Raw genomic sequence first — 21,850 nt, forward strand, 5'->3', positions numbered from 1 at the left:
TGGCTTGTTTGGATGCGGAGGTGCATAGTGTTCTAACAAAAGAGGCTGACATCTGGCAAATCAACACCGCCGTGTATAACGTCGTCCAATCGCTTTCCGAATCGGAAGGACGAAATCTCGGCCTTGCGTTTCGGAAGATTGAACGGCGTGTACACAAGATGGAGGCTAAGATCACGTCAGCGAGACAACACGCGTCTCGTATCCAATGTGTGATGAACTACAGGGCGGCCAATAGGCTCCAATCTACGACGTATCCATCACACTCTAAGCCAAGGTGTGCTGTTGACCACCAAACAGCACTGCCTTGATAGGATACGAATGCTAGTGGCTGCTAACAAGTCACTAGTGAGGCGAGCGAGAAGTATCGCGGAAAATCTTAGGTTCCGCGAGAAACCTTCTCGCTTATTCCAAGAGCCTCCACGTGTTGTGGATAAGCCGCCGACTGCTGATCAGGTGGAATCCTTCTGGAAGGATATCTATGAACACCCGCAGCCACTCAACCTAGACACTCCAGCCCTAGCGCAGTTCGAAGCTTTCAACAGAGGGCTTCGACAGCCTGAGCTCAATGAACTGCGCAATCCGATAACCCTGGATGATGTTCGAAGGGCCCTTGTTGGTTCCAAGAACTTTGCCGCTCCAGGCCCAGATGGGCTGAACACTTATTGGTAGAAAAAACTACCAAGTACCCACCGCCATCTGGCCAGAGTTTTCAACTCATGGCTGGACAGAGAGCAGCCGATTCCGGATTGGTTTGTCGAGGGGCGGAGTAGTGTTAGGTCAGTTGATCGATTCTTCCACACTCCCCTAAAAAAAAACAAAATGTATAATGAACCATTAATGAAAATCTATCTAGTTATGATAAAGTGAGTACCTATAACCTATATAGATAATTAATACTTATATATACCACTAGTTAAACAAATATGAACGAAAATAACTAATACTCAAAATATACCACTGATTTAGAAAATATAAACTAAAATGATGCATTTTATTCACTAGGTTATATCATTGGTGAATCAACAAGATTGATTTTTTTTGTTTTTTTTATGGAATTCAGAGACAATGCAAAACTGGGAATATTCAGTAAAAAGGAAATTATAGCAATCTGATAAGAAAAGGAGGATTTACAGATTTCTTTATTATGTATTGGTATATCAATAAGATTCTTTATCCTCAAGTTGAGATTATGAACATCTGTCCTGTATGCGACTCTTCTGCACAGATATTCAGGTGTATCAGTTTTAAGGATTTCATAACAAAACAACGTAAATGTAGTAAACGACGATTAGACATATTTAACCAGCCCATTTCCTTAAGCTTATGTGAAATCCTATCTCTTCTTTTGAAATTATAAATTAAACGTAGACATGAATTTTGTACCTTTTGGATACGAAAGGCATCAGATTTCCGAAGAAAAGGACCATAAACTGTATCATAATGGTTGAAATGTGATAAAACCATCGAATCAGATAACATTTTTTTTTGTTTTTAAATTCATTTCATTTCGATAAGGATATAACAATTTCAGAGCTGTGTATGCAGTTTAGAAGTAACATGTTTGTCGAATCGCAATTTTGAGTCCAAATGTAAACCAAGATTTTTCACATGATCGCTGAAATTGATAACATCATTATTGATACAGATTCGTAATCTATTCGTAGCTTCTATTTTATTAATTTCATTTTCGAATAAAATGGCGAAAGATTTCGAAGAACTGATTTTTAGAAAACATTAGCTTTTTTAATTTCGTCCATATTGGAAGAAAAATACACTTGAGTATCATCGGCATATAAATGATAATTACAATGGGAAAAATTAAGATGAAAGTTTGAAGTATATGGTGTATATAAAAGAGGACCAAGAATACTAACTTGTGGTACACCTCGTTGAATGGTTAGACTATCTGAATTTTATCATCAATCTTCACATGTTGTTGACGATTTGAGGAGTTCCACTGACCTCCTGCTGAATCCAAGGTGATGTATGATTGATAATAGTATCTCATGGTTAATCATATCAAAGGCACTGGAATAATCTATCATAATCAGTACGCACATTTTATTGTCATCTATCGACTTTACTATATCATCAGTAACAGCACTCAAGGCCGAAGAACAACTGTATCCGCTCCTAAAGCCAGACTGATGTTCAGGAAGTAGTTTTCTATTTGAAACATATGTACGGATTTGTTTTTCTAAAATTTTAGACAGAGTTGGAAGAATACTTATACTTCTTAACTGGCTAAAATCGATTGCATTAGGAACTTTAAGCAAAGGTAAAACGAATGCTCTTTTCCAGGCGATAGGAAAGTAATTTTCACATATACAGGCATTGAAAATATCCGTCAAAAAGGGTATAATAAATGACAAAGTATAATCATTTGACTGTTCATATTATCATGACCAAAAGCTTTTGATTTGATGTTTTTAATAATTTGCATCACTTCATATTCAGTTGTATGTTCAAAGAAAAATTGTTCCGATTCATCCACCTCACTATTATTATAATAATAGTTTAATATATCATTATCAGGCATTCGATCATCTCCGAGTTCATTGATTAAAAAGTTGTTAGTATGTTTTAATTATTTCGGTAACACAGTATTTTGTTTACGAGTTATATTCAGTTTTTTCATTTCTTTCCATTTTTCTTTCAAGGTACAGTTAGACAGTTTGAAATCTAAATATGCCCTTTTCTCTCTTTTTATGGCCGAAGATGTAAAATTTCGCAAGTCTTTATAGTATTCCCAATGGGTCTGCAGTCTAGATTTTTTATATCTATTCAAAGCCTTGTCTCTCAGTTTTTGCAACAATTTCATATTATCCGTTATACAGGGCTGGATAACGTTTTTGTCAGTGCATGATGATTTACCACGTCCAAAATGGTTTTATTCAAGTAATCAACTTTATCACTATACGGTTCAATTGATTAATACGATCCCAGTCCTAAATTTCAAGGTCATGTTGAAATTGTTTAAAACCAATACCAGAAAAATCACGGAAAGTAACATTTTTGGATTTTACATCACTGCGATCTATTACAAATGAACAGTAAATTAAAAAGTGTCTAACAAATCCCATATCGACCACACCTACGCTATTTAATTCAAAATTAGAGTAGAGATGATCGATTAAAGTCATAGAGTTATTCGTGATATGAGTTGCATCAGAAATATTTTGCGTGAAATTGAATGATTTACTTACCGATCTGAAATCATCTAATAAGTTAGAAGCTGTATTGAAATAATCGATATTAAAATCCCCAAGAGATATAATATCCTCAAATTCGGGATGAATGTTTATCAAAACGTTTTCGAATCTGTTCAGGAAAGCCACATGATCAGTTTTAGGAGGTCTGTAACATACTCCCAAAGCAAATTTTTCTTTTCCCACCCGAATTTCTATCCACAGGTGTTCAAGGAAACTTTCATTTTCAGAAATTAAAACTTTGTATCCTAAAGACCTTTTAATGAAAAAAGCTACTACTCCTCCACGTTTGGTGACTCTATCATTTCTAGTCAATGAATAACCTCCAACGTTTATGAAGCTGTCAGGGATACCAGGATGTAACCAAGTTTCTGAAACCCCTAATATATGAAAATTTCTTGAATGAATTAAAGAATTGATTTCATTAATTTTCGGGACCAAAGAACAAATGTTTACGTGACCCACCAAAATGAACATATTTTACACTACTAAAGTGCCTCTTCACATATAAAAAAAAATTAAATGAAAACTCGTCGAGAGCAATAGTACGTGAGCCACAACAATACTTCGTCACATAAATATCAAAAAGAATGAAATGAATATGTATATTACACTTAAAATTGATTATAAACAATCCAAATAACATTAATAAAATGAAAAAAATTAACTAAAGGTCTATAGCTGCCTATTACGAAGATTTTTCTTAGCAGGAACAGTAATGATGGGATCGTCTTGTTCAAGCTGCCTCTTTTGAGATGAACTGCTTGTAATGGAGGAGACGCTGTCACTTCTATGCAGCGTTGATTTACTCGAATGATGGTCCGTCGAAAAATTCATAAAGGGCTGTATTTCCAGGTTGTCAAGGCTGTAGCTTTCACCGTCTATTACAAGGGAATAACATTTGATTGTTGCTATCATTCCTTGCTGCCTGGCAGTATTCTGACAATGAAAGAGGCGTTTCTTTTTCTGATATTCTTCCGAAGGATAATAGGGCGATATGAATATTCCTGTACCCTTGAGTTTTTTGGCCTTGGTAAGAATAGCTGTTCTTACTTTACTGTTGCTACACTCAATGAGGATGGGATGTGGTTTATTCGGTTTGCCACCAGTATTCAATCTAAAAGCATCCTTTAGATCCTTCTCTTCAAAATCAATGGTAAGCTATTCACAAATAAGATTAATTACCGATTTGTATATGTCTTCACCAGCTAAATTGTAGATAAATAAATTATATTTTTTTACCCTTTTTTCTACTAATAATATACGCCTTTTCAATATGCTATTTTCAGTTTTGACCTGTTCGTTTTGTTTCAACACTTCGTCTAGGTTATTTTGTATCGTTTTTATAAACACACGCAATTCTTCATTCATTAATTTGATCTGATCCTTCAAACTTTCGTTTTGATTCGATAACTTTTGAAATATTTTATCCTCTTTCCAAATTTTTTCCATGTCCATAGTATAAATCTCTGGTCCACGTACTAATAGCTGTTATCTCCAGCTGTTATTTACCAGCTTTTTGCAATGAGAAAAACAGAATAAAATATGAATATCTCATTGATTTCCAAAAATTCTAGTATAACGACTGCAGATAGTAAATATCATATATCCATATCTTGTGCAGAATATTTTTCTGAGTCGATCGATATCAATTATAAGGTAGTACTCACTCGTAAGTCTATCAATAAACGACAAATTCGGTAGAGCACTTATTCACGATGTTCTCTAGGCGATATCGTTCGTTAACTTCAAGTCTGACAAATGGTTAGATTAACTGAAATGCATAAAATAACAATTTCACAAATGATTGGTTTCGGAGATAAAACCCGAACAGAACAGAAAGTAGCTCGCCTATTTAATGAGAAATTTCCTAATTTACCGCCCATATCTTAAGGAATAATCAGAAAAATAGAGATACACTTTCGCATGCTTGGTCATGTGGGGCAGATAAAAAAGCAACTGCCAATGCAATGAGTGATGAACTCAAATTAGACGTGATGCTTGAGTTTGAGGAAAACCCACACATCGAGTACATTCAATGTTAGCCATATATCGACATTAAACATATTAAAAGAGAATAAAATGCATCCATATAAAATGATACTTATTCAGGAGCTCATGGAAGACAATTTTGATAGAAGAACTTATTTTTGTGAGCAAATGATGGACATGTTGGATAACAATATCGTCCAATTAGAAGACGTTGTTTTCTGATAAGTGTACTTCGTAATTGCCGCTACTGATCAACATAAAATCCTCACTGGATGAGTGGAGAACACACGCAATACCCTCAAAAGGTTAGTGTTTGGGCAGGGATTGTAGGAGACCATATCATTGGTCCTTTTTTCATTGAGGGCAACTTGAATGACGATAATTATTTGGCAATACTCATTCCAAGTTTAGCAAATTTATATCTTGATCCAGGAAACCCTCAAGTTTCAATGAATACGATATGGATTCAGCAGGATGGAACACCACCACATTACCAAGTTAATGTCCAGCAATACCTCGATACAACATTTCCCAATCCGTTGATAGGGAAGCGAGGATCGATTGAATGGGGATATGTGAAGAGCAATGTGTACAAAAATGAACCTTCAGATTTTAATTACTCAAAAAAACGAATAACGCTTGCGATTAGGTCGGTCACGCCTAATATGTTAAATAATGTTAGAAAACAGTTTTATTTGAGACTAGGATGTTGCCAAGATGTTCGTGGTGAACATTTTGAACATCTACTTCGTTAACATCCATAGTTCTTTTTCATATTGTACATTTCATTACGTTTTGTATTACATTTGAGTTTTTGAGTATATTTTGTCGAATTTCGTTAACCACAGGATTTCAATTTATTTTATCCTAATTGTTGCAATAAATAAACTTCAAAGTGATAACATTTTTGATTAGAGAATGAGGATAGTTTCAAATGATAATCACAAGCCTATACTTCCTATTTGAAAAATTGAGGGTTGTATCTATCATTTGAAAGGGGTTGAAGGTAGGGGTGGCATTTTTACGTTGAAGAATATCAAATTATGATTTACATTTGACATATTTTTAACTTTTACACACTATATACATGGAATAAATAAAGGGCTCTGAAGGAAAATTACTTATGGTCTAGGTAGTCTATTTGGTGTAGTTTGGTGAGAGAGACGATGTCAAAATCATCCAAAATGATCAAAATATCCATCATTGAAACCACTATTTCACGAATTTCACAATTGATTTTTGTTTCTCGCAATTATTCCACTCTCTGGATAATATTGGTTTCCAAGGAATTGCATATGACATAATGAAGACCTACCTATCAGATAGGAAACAATGTGTGAAAATAGGGGAAATTTACAGCGACCTTTTTGATATAAAATAGGGAGTACTCCAAGGGACGGTTCTAGGGACAATATTATTCATAATCAAACGAGTTATTTGAACTAGAAACCGAAGGGAAAGTATTAACTTTTGGAGACGATACCGCTGTTATTTATACTAATTTATCGTGGGAAGGCGTGGAAGCTAAAGTTGAGAGAGATATTCCTAAAAGTATGCATTGGTTTGATACAAAGTTACTAACAATCAACTATGATAAAACTTATTATATTCCATTCGCATCGTATGAAAATCATTTACCAGAAGATAATAAGCTTACACTCTTGCAAAACACTTCCCAAATTGACATTCAGTCTAGCAAAAGCATTAAATATTTAGGAGTATTTTTAGATAGTCAATTGAAATGGGAAACACATATCAATAATATCATGAAAAACTGAGATACTTACTGTAAAAGTTCAAAAATTCGCTATTCATTAGCCGAATCGGAATCGTAGTCTGGGGAGGAGAAAATAAAACTTTGATATAAAATTTTGAAACTATACAGAAATTTCTTTTGAAAATTACATTTAACAAAACAAGAAGATTTTTATCTGACTTGTTATACACCGAGACCAAAGTATTTGATTTTCGCCAATTATTCTGTCACAGTTTTCCCGTGTATAAATACAAAAATAATAAAGTTTCGATTCGGATACACATATACATAATACAAGACACAAAACAAACGCCCTTAAAATACCAGAACCAGAAAAAAACCATTACAAAAAGATGTCATACTTACCTAGGACCTAAATTGTATAACACATTGGACATTGAGATGAAAAAAATTAATTTCCTAGAAATGTTTAAAAGTCATACAAAAACATGGTTACTTAGTATACCTCGAGAAAACTTACACCGATTCATCGATACAAAAAATAATTACTACATTACAAAATTATGATGGGAAATGCTGTGAAGTAAGATAAAATAAAAAAAAAACAACCAAAAAAAAGTGTTTTTCTAAGAAGCTACCCTGAATTGTTTGAATCAACTCTAGTTCGTAGATCTTCTTCATCTTTTCTTTCCTTTCTTCCGTCACGGTTTTTCTTATTCACGTTTCTTTTTATCTGCAACTACATCTTATTATTGAGACTAACTATGACTCATCGAATGATCATCAAATGTATCACAATTGTGGAGTACTTACTGCTGAATGATAGAAGCCGGTTTATGTTCAAATCTGAGATTTTTTTTAAAACCCGTTCTATAATTGTCGGTACATAAACATTGTTAGTTATGACCACATGAGTAAACAACTGATATACATTGCTATTGACTAAAGACTGTTAGTATATATCATTGATGTATATAAAGTGATAACTTTCATTCTTTTTTTTTCTGATCCTTTTCCCTTTTCCATTTTTTCTCTCAACTACTATACAAAGCAATGTTTTATGTGGCTAACTTTTTATATTTTCAATATTCACATTGGTTACTGTAGTTGTTTTCGACAAATAAATATTATAATTTTATTATTATTATTATTTTTTTTTCACCGTAGTGTGCGCTGGTCAGGCCCTATCTCCCGAAGCCCCGATACATTCGGGAGGGCGCGCCAGCATAATCAACCAACGACCACTCCCCACACCGTGGGGTAAGTGATCATTGGGTCCGAGAATCATGTGCCATGAGCAAACGCAGTGAACCAAGAATGACAGCCTTCTGCATCTGTGCGGCTAAGATTTCTGCCTTAGTGCGGCAAGCCGGTATGATTTTGAGATTCGAGAGTAGAGAAGACATCATTCCACCAAGGACTCCAATAATCAGAACGACCATCTTGACAGAGTGATCTGGATAGAGTCTGCGGAGTTCGAAGAGAAAATCTCGATATTTTATCCGTTTTTCCTCCTCTTTTCTGACGATATTCGTCTCGCCAGGAGCTGAAAACTCCACGACAAATATCGTTTTGGTCTGGTGGTCGAGAAGGACTACATCAGGCTTATTAGCTTGTATGAGCCTGAGAGTGGGGAACGAATAGTTCCAATAAATTCGGCACTTCTCGTGTCCCACAACGGATTCAATATCCCCCGGAGCGTAGGGCAACACTGGTGTCTCGTCAATACCGTAAGAGTGCCGTAGATGGTAATATATCACTCTTAGGGTCGCGTTATGTCGATGTATATAGGCCGAGACCGCATATGTGCATCAGGGTCTCGGGCGCCTCGCGGCAGGCCCTGCACCTTGTGTCAGGAACCTCTATACCCATCACGCGACTGCGGTATACTAAGGTGTTGAAGACACCATCCTGGCAAGCCATGATGAACCCCTCAGTTTCCGACTTCAGCCCACTCGACCTGAGAAAAGCGAACGTCAGGCGCTTTGATAAGCCAAGGTCTTCAATGTTATTTAAGAAGACGCAGGTGATCTCTGCGGCTTTTATCTGAGCTTTTTGCCGAACGGGTTTCAACTCGGTGACAGAGTTGTAGTCACCTCGTTCAGAGTCGAATACTATACCGAGTTCATCAGCTGCTCGAGCAGCTGCCCTAAGGAGAAATGCTCCAATTCCTGCTCTCTCATGGTCACGAACCATGCAGAGAAGGGGATCCGAATTCTTGACGACTTTACAGGCTGTATTCAGTACCATTCTGTCATGTAGACACTCCAAACTCAAAAGTCCACGCCCTCCCTGTTGTCGGGGGAAGTACAACCGTGGAACGGACGATTTGGGATGCAAACTCCTATAGAGTTTGCATCCCAAAGCACATTTGTCTATCCCAAATTTCATACCGATAGCATGCCTCTCCAGAGGCATAAAGTTTAGGATATAAAACAGATGGGTGACCTTGTGCCTCCGGTTTCCGGGGGTGCCACAGTTATACCCTCTATTATTATTATTATTATTATTATTATTACTTACCAAATTGTTCCAAATGTTGTTTAGGCCCTATTCCAGATAGCATGAGAACTTGTGGCGAGTTGAGAGAACCGGCTGATAAAATAACTTCTTTGTTAGCTAGAGCGGAATATACCTTTCCATTTTTAATGTATTCAACCCCATAAGCAGTTTTAGTTTCCGGATTCACAAGTATTTTGGAAACTCGAGATCGTGTTTGAATTTTCAAATTGGGTCTCTTTCGAACCGGTCTCAGAAACGATTTCTCAGCACTGCACCTTCTTCCCTTAAGAGTAGTTGACTGAACGTAGGACACCTTGAAATGAAATTATATAGTATATAGTATAGTAAATGAAATTATATAGTGAAAATATATAGTAATTGTTTTATATGACTGTTAAACTTGGAAATCAAGAAATAAAGAAAACCTTCATTTATTTCTCATTGCAGACATCCTTCGAATAATTTTTTTGTATAAAAGGCTATTTGTTCGACATTAAATAGCAATACTCATTTTTCAACTTTTACAAAAAAAATTGAGGTACCCCTTGGAAAATGTGTAGATCATACACCAGATGGAAAGCCCATCCGAATAAAAAATTTTCCTGATTGTATTGATAATGATAGTGGATTCTGAAGTATTATTTGATATTGGCGAAAAAAAATGTGTTCAGGTACATTGACAGCTCCAAAGTAGCCATAATAATTGCGTTCATGCAAAACGAGATTAATTTCAGTGAAGTTCAGGTTTTAGAATTTTGTTACCAATCGTCAATACATAAAGAGAATGATTTTTCTGTAATTCAGGATAAATTTGTTGAAATACTTGTTTCGGATTTTTTTATTAAGTTTATATTCTGAAGAAACACATTTATAATTCTTTCTTTTTCTTGGAAACTCTCTCATTGATCGATGGATCAATCCCGAAACAATTATCAATGAAAGTGTTTGTTTTTGGTTTCATTCAGTTTCATCTTTTATTAGAGAAATAAAAAACCAATTCAAACCGTATAACTTCATTTTTAGCCAGAAAGTGTTGAGCTTTTGAAATGATGATTCGTGAAAACGATTGCCAAATTGATATGATGAATTTCTTTTCCTAAATCTTTCTAAATTCCGTGATTGAAACTTATTTTAAAACATTTTTAAACATAAGTTAAAAGATAGAAATATTTCAAGAACATTTAAAATTTGATATTTTTTTCATCAAACTCCCAATTTCATATAACTGCAATGGAGAACGAGCGACGGTCGTTTTGAAGAACTCAGTTTTTGAAGAGGAAGATATAATATAAAACTTAATTTTTCAGAAGGCTTGTAAATCAGTATGTTGAAAAATTCAGCACTCAACCAGTAAGTACTTAGTTCGAGAATATAGGTATGAAAATGTAATAAAAATTACATTTATATTTTACTGGGCTCGGTCATAGAATTATCAATTATTTTAAAAAATTGTACTGTTCTCAGATTCTGAAATTTTTTACCAACCAATTTGATTTTATTTCACCTCTATGAAATTTCAAATGTCTAATGATTGGCACTATTATATCGAAAAAACTGATAGGGGTCTTTATTAGATCTTGTTTAATATCTAAATAAATCAAATGAGGCTATCATTTGGATAATCCAGGCCGAGCTAGGAATCCCACATCAGAAAGTGAAATCTCGTTATTACGTACACGGCACAAGATTCAACTCTTGAAAATCATTTACTCTCTTTCTATCACTATTTTAATCATTTCCTTCAATTAAAGTGTCTTTCACAACATTAAAGATTATTTTACTTCGACAGAGTTGATAATGATATCGACTGACTTGTTTATACTTCCATTTGTTTACTAGGACGTACTCACCCCTAGCTGATTTTTTCCATTATAATCCACATATGGATGACCTGCTTCTTGAGCTGCCTTTATATAAGCATCTGCGGCTTTCGTCCGAAATGGAACATCACTTACTGACAAATAACCACCTACATTGTGATATCCCTCATCTTGCATTTGAAGGTGAGAATCTTCTGATTTGAGAAAATAGGGAAACATATCCTTGTAAGACCATCCCGGATTTCCCATAGCTTCCCATCTATCATAGTCAATCGAGTTTCCTCTGACATGTACCATATGGTTGATGATTGAACTTCCACCAAGAGCAAAACCATGAGGCCATTCCATTTTGCCTTCATTGCAACCTGTTGAAATTTCAATGAAATCAGGTAGAATATCACAATTCAGACTAATAAAATAATTCGTTTGAATGATTTGTATTGATGATTTGAATTTCATATTCATATGTTGACAATAGTTCCATACTTATATTCAGCTGTATAGTTCAAGTAACGTTATAGTGCAACCTATCTTCAAACAGTTTCAATTTAAAAATATAGTTAGGGAGCTAACTGATTGCATTAGTCAATAATCATTTCTGATTATATAAGAATCAATACATACATAATATATATATATATATATATATATATATATATATATATATATATATATATATATATATATATAAATATATATATATATATATATATATATATATATATATATATATATATACATATATACATATATATATACATATATTACTATTAATGTAAGTTACAAAAAGGATTTGAAACTCTATAACTTCTATTTAATTATCTGCGAGCGCTTTCGACAGCTGGTCGTGCTGTCATCCTCTAGGCCCTACTCTATCTGAACATGTCATCCTGTTGTGTATTCTTTTATACGGTCCGAACGCCTCAATACAGGTACTTCAGGTAAATTTGCCTATATTTGGATTACATCAGGTACTATTTTTTGTGTTGGATCTTCTTTAGGTTTATTGTTTCTAGGAGTGTGTATTGATTTGTTTAATGTATTGAATGTTAGGTCTTGTTGTGTTTTGTTCCTCGATAAGTGATTTATGACTGTTAAATTTACGGATGTTTAAGTTTTCCCAAATGTCCATGCGGTTTCCCTTAGTGACCTTATATATATATATATATATATATATATATATATATATATATATATATATATATATATATATATTTATATATATATATATATATATATATATTTATATATATATATTTATATATATATATATATATATATATATATATATATATATATATATATATATATATATATATAGATATATATATTGGGCATCGTCAGTATCGGGCAGGTGATAATTGAAAATACTTCTGAATAATACAATATAGTCTTTTTCAACTAAAATTACTTTATTAATCCTTTTCTGCTAGTCTTTTTCGGTAATATTAGATACTTCTTCTTCAATTAGCTCTATTACCTTCTTATCAAATTTTGGAAAATTATTTTTACGTCTGATGCTTTGTTTCAATTCCCCCAAATCAACTCGGCTGGATTGACAACACAAAAATAGGGAGGAAGTCTCAGTATGGTGTGTCCACACTTTTCAGCGATACTCTCAAGGGCATACACTTTTTCAAATGTTTTTGTCTGTAAAACTTCAAGTAGTTGGTTTTTGGTATAGTGATCTTCAGAATACAAATTGTTATCCATTGAAAAACTTTGTATTTCACCTTTCCTCGAATTTTTATTCAGTACTTTGACTGTCGCGAATGATAGGAAGCGTTGTCAAGAACTATTACACTATTCGCATCCAAATTTGGGACCAATGTGTTTTCAAACCATTCGTCGCAAATATTAGCTTCCATTTTCTTATGATAGTCAACATTACAGTCCTCAAGTTTCTTTCAACATAATATCAAAGAATTCGGGACCCACCCTTCACTTCCTCCGTAATGCACAATGATTAGTCGCGATTTTTTGTTTGCAGGCATGTTAGGCGTACACATTCGCGAACCTACAATCCACCCTTCCGTAACTGCGTCGTGAGTGTCATACCAAGTTTCGTCCAAATAGAAAATTTGCTGTTGTTCTTGTCTATATTTACTCATTTGTTGTACGTATTTGTCACGCAATTCCATTATTCTTCTGCTTTCCATAACTGCTTGACGTTTGTTCAATATTTTAAATCTATATCCTAATTTCTTCATCCAATTTTGAAGAGTTTTGTCACAGCAGCTCACGTTATGGCCGGAAGTATTCAATTTCTTCCTTATGATTTCAGTTGTAGGAATCTCATTGCTTTTGTAACAATCACATATTGTTTTTTCAACGATTTTATTAGATGAACACCTGAAGGTTTCGATAATCCTGTGTCACATCGCGTCTCGCGTGCATAAGGTTTGTTTTTGACTATTTTACGTAAAGTTGAGAAAGGAATTTTGGTCAAATCTGTTGCAAATCTGTTGCTTGTAATAGTTTGTTTCCTTTGAAACCAAACTTGAGATGTAGATTTTTATATACATTGAAACATACTCTCTGTGTTTCAATATTCAAATGCATCCGAATCTCATTCACTGATATTTCTTTTTCGCATTGTTCACCATCGCTATTGGAATCACTACACTGGAAAAAGTCTGTGTTGCTATCACACTCGTTATTACTATCAGTACTTGTCCAAGGACGCCACAATTTAAAGAGATAACAAAAATTTTAAGTAATTACAACTGCAACAATATCGAATTTCATCACACAAATCGCGATCAGTTTCTGAACTGAAAACGACGGCGTTAACCGTCCTCGCTTTCTCCGATTTCTATTCGTCACCATAACATGACTTCAAATTTTATATTTATGACTCTTCAGCCAATCATAAAACTCGGTTGGTAAAAATTATCCAATATGAACCGCCAAGTCTACAGTCCACGTGGACTAGTTCATTTTTATGTGTTGGTTTTTTGGCCCTTGAGTGTGCCGGTAACTTCATGAGTACACAATATCGTTTACTTCGACTATACCTACGGCTCTTATTCAACTTCATTATTTGTTTGGTATCGACTATTTGTTTACCTTCTTACGACAGTATTAGACATTATTCTTTTATAGAAAAAAACTTTTTGTCTTTCTATTTCTTCATCATTGAATAAAATATGTTGCCCACATTTTATGCATGAAGATGGAGAAGTAGAAAGCCGAAATAATTTTCTCAAAGGCTAATCTCTCCTAGAATCATTCTCTTTTCAATTCGACATTAGAATATTCAGGTAGTAACCCTGACCAAATTACTATATAACTTGAAAAGTGAAGTTTTGGTCTTTTATTACTGTGCTCAAATTACTTCATAGCTGGGCTATATATGAGATGGAAGTAAGGCTGGTATTTTCTAGTATTCAATTCAAATTTAACAATTATAATATATACTGAAATTTTTTTTGGTGTGAGGGACATAATCTACAGGTTTTCATGCGTGACATTTCGTCTATGACTGCGGTAGATATTTTCGAAAGCGAAGAGGCAACAGACAAAGTGGTTGTTCTCAAAGCAGATTCAGAACTGGTTTGCGTCTCCAAATTCATTCCATTGTTGATGAACGAGATTTCAGTTCTATAGATCGAACAAAAGACCTTATACGAGAGTAATTGAGTGCATATACTTTCGGTTGAAATTGTTTCTGAGTTTCTGAATTTCTATCACCTCCAAATGAATTCTTTGGTAGTAACTCTTAAGTTCTATCGAGGACGCTAAAAGTAGTTTTCTTCACTAAGTGTATGTTACGTTACTCTATACTGATTTGCAGGTATGCTCCTGGCGTCAATTTCTCTTGTGTTCAGTAAGACAGGTACTCGCGCCTCTCTATTAAGGTTACAATAATGACTGCAAGGGATCTGATAAACCTGCGGTATTGCTAAATGCCCTCTGATGTGCTCAGCTGATCTCATACTCTCTCTGATGGTTTTTGTTGGTTTGCATTTATATTTCATCTGACTGGATCGAATGAGTTATCGAGAAATACAACGTGAAATCGATATTGAGGACAATTGTGTTAGGAATCACACGTTTAAAGGTAAGACCTCGTTAGTCCTTAGCTCGCACAAGTTTCTCAACTTCTGAGAGTTGTCGTTCGTATGGGGGCGGCAGCTGATTAACGGAAAGACAGATTTTAAACAGATATTTTTAAACTAAAAACCATCAGAGAGGGTTTAAGGTCACTTAAAGGGCGTTAAGTAATCCTTTACCAAATCACTTGTAGCTTGGCATTTGGAGAGACCCGTGTGCTTGATAACTCGGTTTCACTATTCAAGACTATTTAAGGAGGCGATAGAAATCGAGAATCAGAAAAAATCTCAACCGAAAGTGGAATTCATCAATAATAAAGTCTGGCTACTTGAGACTCGAACAAATTTTGTGGTATTTTCTCTGAGTAGCATGAGTATATAAGAGCATTTGGTTATATCTGGCCATATTCATAGAGAGATTCATAGAGAGAGATTCATAGTGAAGAATCCTGCACTGACACCTGTCGGATATAATCCAACGCCCTTCGTGGTATTAGCCAGGGGAGTAGTTGTGTACACAATAGAACATGCCCTATTTCAAATTTGTCTGTCACCAATATTTCAGTACATATGTAGGTACTGTTTTATCCAGAAGTATAAACTCAAAAACGATTTGGGGCCAAGTTAAATATTCCATTCATTATATAAATACTTTTTTCAATGATGCCGAACTGACCAAAGAATTGTTTTCATTTCACATTTGTTACATAACGATTCTTTTTCTTCATTTCGCTTCTTTTGGCGGAGTTACAGAATAGTTTACATAGTGTTATTCTGAACTCGATTCACTTAACAAAATCTCCGATAAAATCAATTTCATAACCATTTTCAAACCTACCCTTGTTTTCACTGTTAGTTTTGCAAAATCACTACTCCTGACCGCTCTGGATTGAATGATTTCATACAGTCTCATCTTGTATTAGTAGATATTTGCTGGAAAAATCCTCACTTGTTTACTTTGTAGTGAATGTTCAAGAGGTAGCAAAAGCGTATGTGATTTTCTGAAATTTCAACTATTGTTTACTAATATGACTGAAGACCAGTCCGTGCAAAGCTTATTATTGAATCATCTGAAAATGGAATTTTTAACGGGTGATGATCAATGATTTGCCAAACTAACTGACTATCATAAGAAAACAAGTATATTGAGGCACCAGTCAATCTAATAATAACTCTGATGATTTTCAAACATGACTCAACCTCTGACGGAAGCACCAAACTCTTACGAAGGTTGGAATATAGCAGACTACTGTTCACTGTAGTTCTGGTGTTAAATCTGGTCATTATTACGCAATGGTCAAAGACGAAACGGACTGGTTAAGGTTTGACGATAGTCGTGTCACGAAGTGTTCTGGCGGTGTCTTGAATTTAGACACCCTATATTTTGTTTTATGAAAGAGAGGACATTGGCAGATCAAGATCTTCAGGTGATGTGGTGCTGTGAGTTTTTCCAGATTTTTCTGCATCTGAAAAAGCAAATGCGCCACTGGAACCCATGAAGTCGCCCCGAAGCACCGATTAATTTTTGTTGTTGTTGTTTTTATATAAAAGTAGTTCTTTAGAATTTTTTTCGCGTCATTCAATGTTTATAAAATAGTAGTTGTTTTTTCATCTTGATTCTCATGAACTGATGAGAAAACAATAATAAACTCTTTTTTTCTAATCATCGACATGAAATTTAACATTTCATTATGATCCATTTCCAAATGAAAAACAATTAACGAAACCAGAAATATGCTAGCTACAAAAATTAACAATTATTCTACTTATTGTTGATTACCTCTGCAAAATCCACTCTGTTTTTCTGATTTATATCCCCAGTTATAATTAGTTAACTGTAAAAGTCCACACAGAAATGGAATTTCTATTATATGATTAGCCTCTCCTCCTGCCTCAAGTAAGAGAATATTCCATCCTGGTATCTCGGATAATCTGTTTGCTACCACAGAACCTGATGGTCCTGATCCTACTATGATGAAATCATAGTGTGTATTCGATGCTGAAAAAAAAAATTCATCTAGTTTGTGAAAGAACTACACACACGTGTTTTTGGCTATTGGCGCTATCAGCCAAGTGCAGAGATGGGCAACACGTGGTTGCCGGAAACGAGAAACACTACAGACGAATGGAATCACCAACAGGAGCCTACCGCACATTTGTGGTTCCGGTTAGGCGACCCAGTTAGGATACACCCAACAGTACCATGTAGGCCGCTACTGCTACCTGTGTGACTTCCGGGTCCATGATATGATAATAATAATAATAATAATAATAATATATATAATATATAATAAAAAGAAATATAAAAAAAATAATATATACATATATAAATACATATATACATATGAGATGCGCGCTGAAAAGGCGAAGTTCATCGTGAGCATAGATATGCTCACAGATGGTCTTCCACTTAACCTGTAGGTATTCTAAACAATATGGGAAAAGAAATATTTTAAAAATATTTTTAAAAAAATCAAAAAACAAATATATATATATATATATATATATATATATATATATATATATATATATATATACATATATATACACACATATACACCCATATACACATATATAACTAGATCACTAAAAACTCTCAACAATTTACAAGAGTTCCATATTCTAATCAGTAACCGTAAGTATTATCTAGAACACAAACCATGCATGTTCAAAATAACAGAGAAAAAAAAGATATAAAAAAAATCATACATTTCAATCCAGTGGGAGAGAGAGAGAGAGACAGGGGTTTCAACCAGTAAGGGATTTTGAGGCTTCTCTAATATGTTTTCGAAATGAAATAATCTTCATATTTTTCAGTTCCTTCGGTATGACAGTATATACTTTTGAAATATTATAAGAAAAGCTACGCTCAAACATAAAAGTTTTATGGACGGGTGGAGTTATAGTTCCCTTGGAACGGATGTTCAAATTATGAACATCAGTACGAAATACGATTTTCCTATACAAGTAAGATGGTGCCTTGGTCTGAATAATTTTATGATATAAAATGCAACAGTGTAGTTCTCTACGTAATTTCATACTCAACCATCCAACTTCTTTTAATTTATGGGTGATAGGCAGACGCCTACGAACACCATAAATGAATCGAAGGCAATAGTTTTGTATCCTCTGTGCATTAGCTGAAGTGAGACAAGGACCATATACAGTATCGCAATGCGAGAACATTGAAAGCACGAGAGATTTGCAGAGCATTTTTTTGATATTTTTGTTCAGCGAGGCACGATTCCCGTATAGTATTTTGAGCTTCCAGATGCTTTTCCTAATGCATTCTGAGATATGTTTATCGAATCGCAGTGAGTAGTCCATCCAGAGACCTAAATTCTTCACAACATCGCAATATTCGATAGGAATATCATTGATTTTGATGGTAATTTTACTTTCCTGGGTTCAGCAAAAGACAATGATCTTTGGAAACTTTGTGGATTCTATTGAGATTCTCATTAATTTTCCGGCAGCCATTTCTAATAGCAGTGGGGTGAAAGGAATAAATTAACTGGGTATCATCTGCATACATTTGCAAGTGCCCATAGAGTATAAGACTGCTAAAGAAGACAGTATATATTGTATAAAGGATTGGTCCCAGAATAGACCCCTGTGGGACTCCACAACTGATTTGTTTCACTGTAGAGATTTTATTATTCAGAATAACCCTTTGTCCTCTATTACTTAGATAATTATAAAAAAAAATTACAGATTTTTGAGATAGTCCAATATAGCCTAAAATATATTTCAGGGCATTATGGTTGAGAGTCAAAAGCTTTCGAATAGTCTAATAATACCAGAATCAATATAAAAAAAGGTGTTATCGAGTGTTATGATTTAAATCAAGGACAGAATTCACGAAACGGCACTCTATAGTAACCACCTAAACCCAAAATTCGAAAAGAAAATCCGTTAACAAAATAATCAATGGTAATTTTTTAGAAAAAGAGTATTTACATCTCAATAACACTAGGGATAAGAATGAATAAGAGCAGGATAATCGGGATAAATATAAAGGTTTATGTCTATAGAGACAGTTTGTTAAAAATGAAAGAAGAAACAACCAAATTACTGAATTAACTTTTATATGAATGGAGAAAAACATTGTGGAAACAATTATCGACTGATAAAATTGTAATATAAACGGAAAAAAATATGACTCAGCCTGAAAATAATACAGGAAAAAATATCAGGTTTATAATAGACAACATAAATTTCGAAACTGATTTGTAAATTAAATAATTTGTAAAATTATTTGTGAATTAAAACATTTATGTGTCTGAATAGCTTCAAAATCTCCATGACCGATACTTGATAAAAAGCCTTTACGAGTGTGATGTATTCAAAAAACAAATTTCAATATGGGATTTCCAAGTTTACAAAACCACCAGTGTGGAAAACAAACCGGTTTCATGAACTTTCAAGTGGAAATCTGACATTGAAATATGTTTTTATAATAACCAATTTAATAAATACTTTGTCACTGCAAAAACTTTGAACAAAATATGTCATGGTAAAATATATACAATGAATATTTTTTTTCCAGAAAATCACAGTTTTATGATTTTTTTTATGTTCAATCATTCTTGGATTTTTAGAAAGATTATGAATTATATCATCATTTTCTTACCGTCATTATCAGCTTGAGGATACTGTGGAAACAGGAAAGGTCCACCACTCGTAAGATTCAGTGAAAAGCTCACTATATTTCCTAGCACATTATAATCTCCGTTGATGGTTGGTAGTAGAACAATCAAAATCACTTGAAGAAAAAAAAAGGATTTCTGTAAAACATAAATAATATTTTATTTACAAATATTTGCAATATTTTTGTAATCAAAGTATTTTTTCCATACCGAGGCGGGTGTGATACGAATTGAATTGTTAATAAGTCGAAAACAAAAATTTCAAATTTGACAAATATTTTCAAACATCAATGTGAGAGTTTGATGACTTCATTTACAAAAACGCCACCTCACACCTCAGGTATCTAGAAACGATTATTGAAAATCTATAAGTACAGTGCATTTCTTTAATGTCCCCCCCCTTTTATTTTTTGAACGGGTCAACTCAAAAAAATGAAATTTGGGATAATGAAATCAATGCATGGATACTTTATTTTGAAGTGAAATTGATAGATGAAACTTTCAAGATTGCGACTGAGCGCCATCCGAGAAAAAAAGTTAAATGGAAAATCTGTTGAGTACTGTTGACCCTCTCATCATTGAAATCGTCGAAGCGAATCCTAATGAATTCGTTATGGATATTGTATTCAAATAAGATGAAGCACCCCCACATTACTCCAGACAAGTAAAAAACTATTTGGATACTACTTTTCCCGGTCGTTGGAATGGCCTACAGAATGGCCAGCCCGCTCGCCAATTTTGACACCTTTGGACTTTTTTTATGGGGCTAATTGAAGCAAAAGGTGTATGAAACTGAACCTGCTCCAATATTGGTTATACGACAGATAGTAATAAATATTTGTAGAGATGTTGACGTTAGTATGTTCGAAAATGTTCGGCGTAAAATATCGGAGAGGCTGTGCATATGTCAAGAAGTTCAAGGTAACCATTTCGAGCATCTTCTTAATTGACCACAAGCTTATTACCTCATATTATGTGGTTAAATATCAATGTACTCAGGCCATTATAAAAAGTTCCGCCATTTTGTAGAAGTTGAAGATATTAACATTATATTCTATGGTGCCCACTCGCCATCTTGAAAGTTTCATCTATCAATTTCACTTCAAAATAAAGTATTCGTGCATTGATTTCATTATCCCAAATTTCAATAAAAGGAGGGATATAAAAAAAATCCGCTGTATATGGAATCCTGTAGATAATACTATCGTGAACTACATCAAGTAAGGTGTATACTTTTTATTATTTAGGGTGTCAATAGTAATTTTTTTTAAAGTTTTCTGAAAAAAATACAAAAACAACATTCAGAGCTTCTGAATTTCCATCATTTTTAAGTCATCTTTTCAAAATCAATGAACTAAATGGTTAAGAAGTTGAAGTGTACATTCAACTCACCCAAGTATGCATCGAGCAGATTTAGTTGTGTACCACTAAGTGAGACCGGGGTTGGGTCACATTTTTTGTCTTGTACATATTTAGTGTCCTTTCGAAATTACATTTATGATACATGCAACCTAGTAGCCTGGTATGGCAAATGTAACCTGGTGAATGTAACGTTATTTTTCGAATATCCTTGGGAGACGAACCGAAATAAATACTTGAAGACATAAATATGTATTTTTCAAATTCTTTCTTCTATTTGTCGATGAGGATTTGCCTATACTTTTGATAACTAATTTTTGTTGATGGTATTGATAATACCGTGTCGCTTATCTCTGCGACAGTAAAGTTCTCACAAAACCGTGTCAGAGTGCGATAATAATTAATCCCAAAATCACTTCTCTTGCAGCACGCAGTATCACTGCGTGTAATACTAGGTCGATCAGACTTTCTCATATGATGTTATAACATTTCTATGATTTTCTCTAAAACAAACAAAATTGAAAAATTCTGTTTTTTCACCACTTTT

The 21,850-nt window shown here is 34.0% G+C and overlaps 1 protein-coding gene across 1 annotated transcript in view; it reads right to left on the minus strand.

Annotated features, from left to right (window-relative positions):
• LOC111514779 (glucose dehydrogenase [FAD, quinone]-like) overlaps positions 1-21,348 on the minus strand; it is a 46,392-nt gene extending 25,044 nt beyond the window's left edge. The window contains exons 1-5 of the mRNA XM_074179100.1: positions 21,337-21,348; positions 19,929-20,082; positions 17,076-17,294; positions 11,271-11,605; positions 9,442-9,733 (exon numbers count right to left, since the gene is read on the minus strand). Coding sequence (XP_074035201.1) covers positions 9,442-9,733; positions 11,271-11,605; positions 17,076-17,294; positions 19,929-20,082; positions 21,337-21,348 — 1,012 coding nt within the window. The remainder of the gene's footprint in view (positions 1-9,441; positions 9,734-11,270; positions 11,606-17,075; positions 17,295-19,928; positions 20,083-21,336) is intronic.
• Positions 21,349-21,850: the final 502 nt, after the last annotated feature.

The sequence above is a fragment of the Leptinotarsa decemlineata genome, unplaced genomic scaffold, assembly GCF_025532065.1.
Source record: "Leptinotarsa decemlineata unplaced genomic scaffold, Ldec_3_MD MMD2_tig00004307_RagTag_RagTag, whole genome shotgun sequence".
Lineage (NCBI taxonomy): Eukaryota > Metazoa > Arthropoda > Insecta > Coleoptera > Chrysomelidae > Leptinotarsa > Leptinotarsa decemlineata.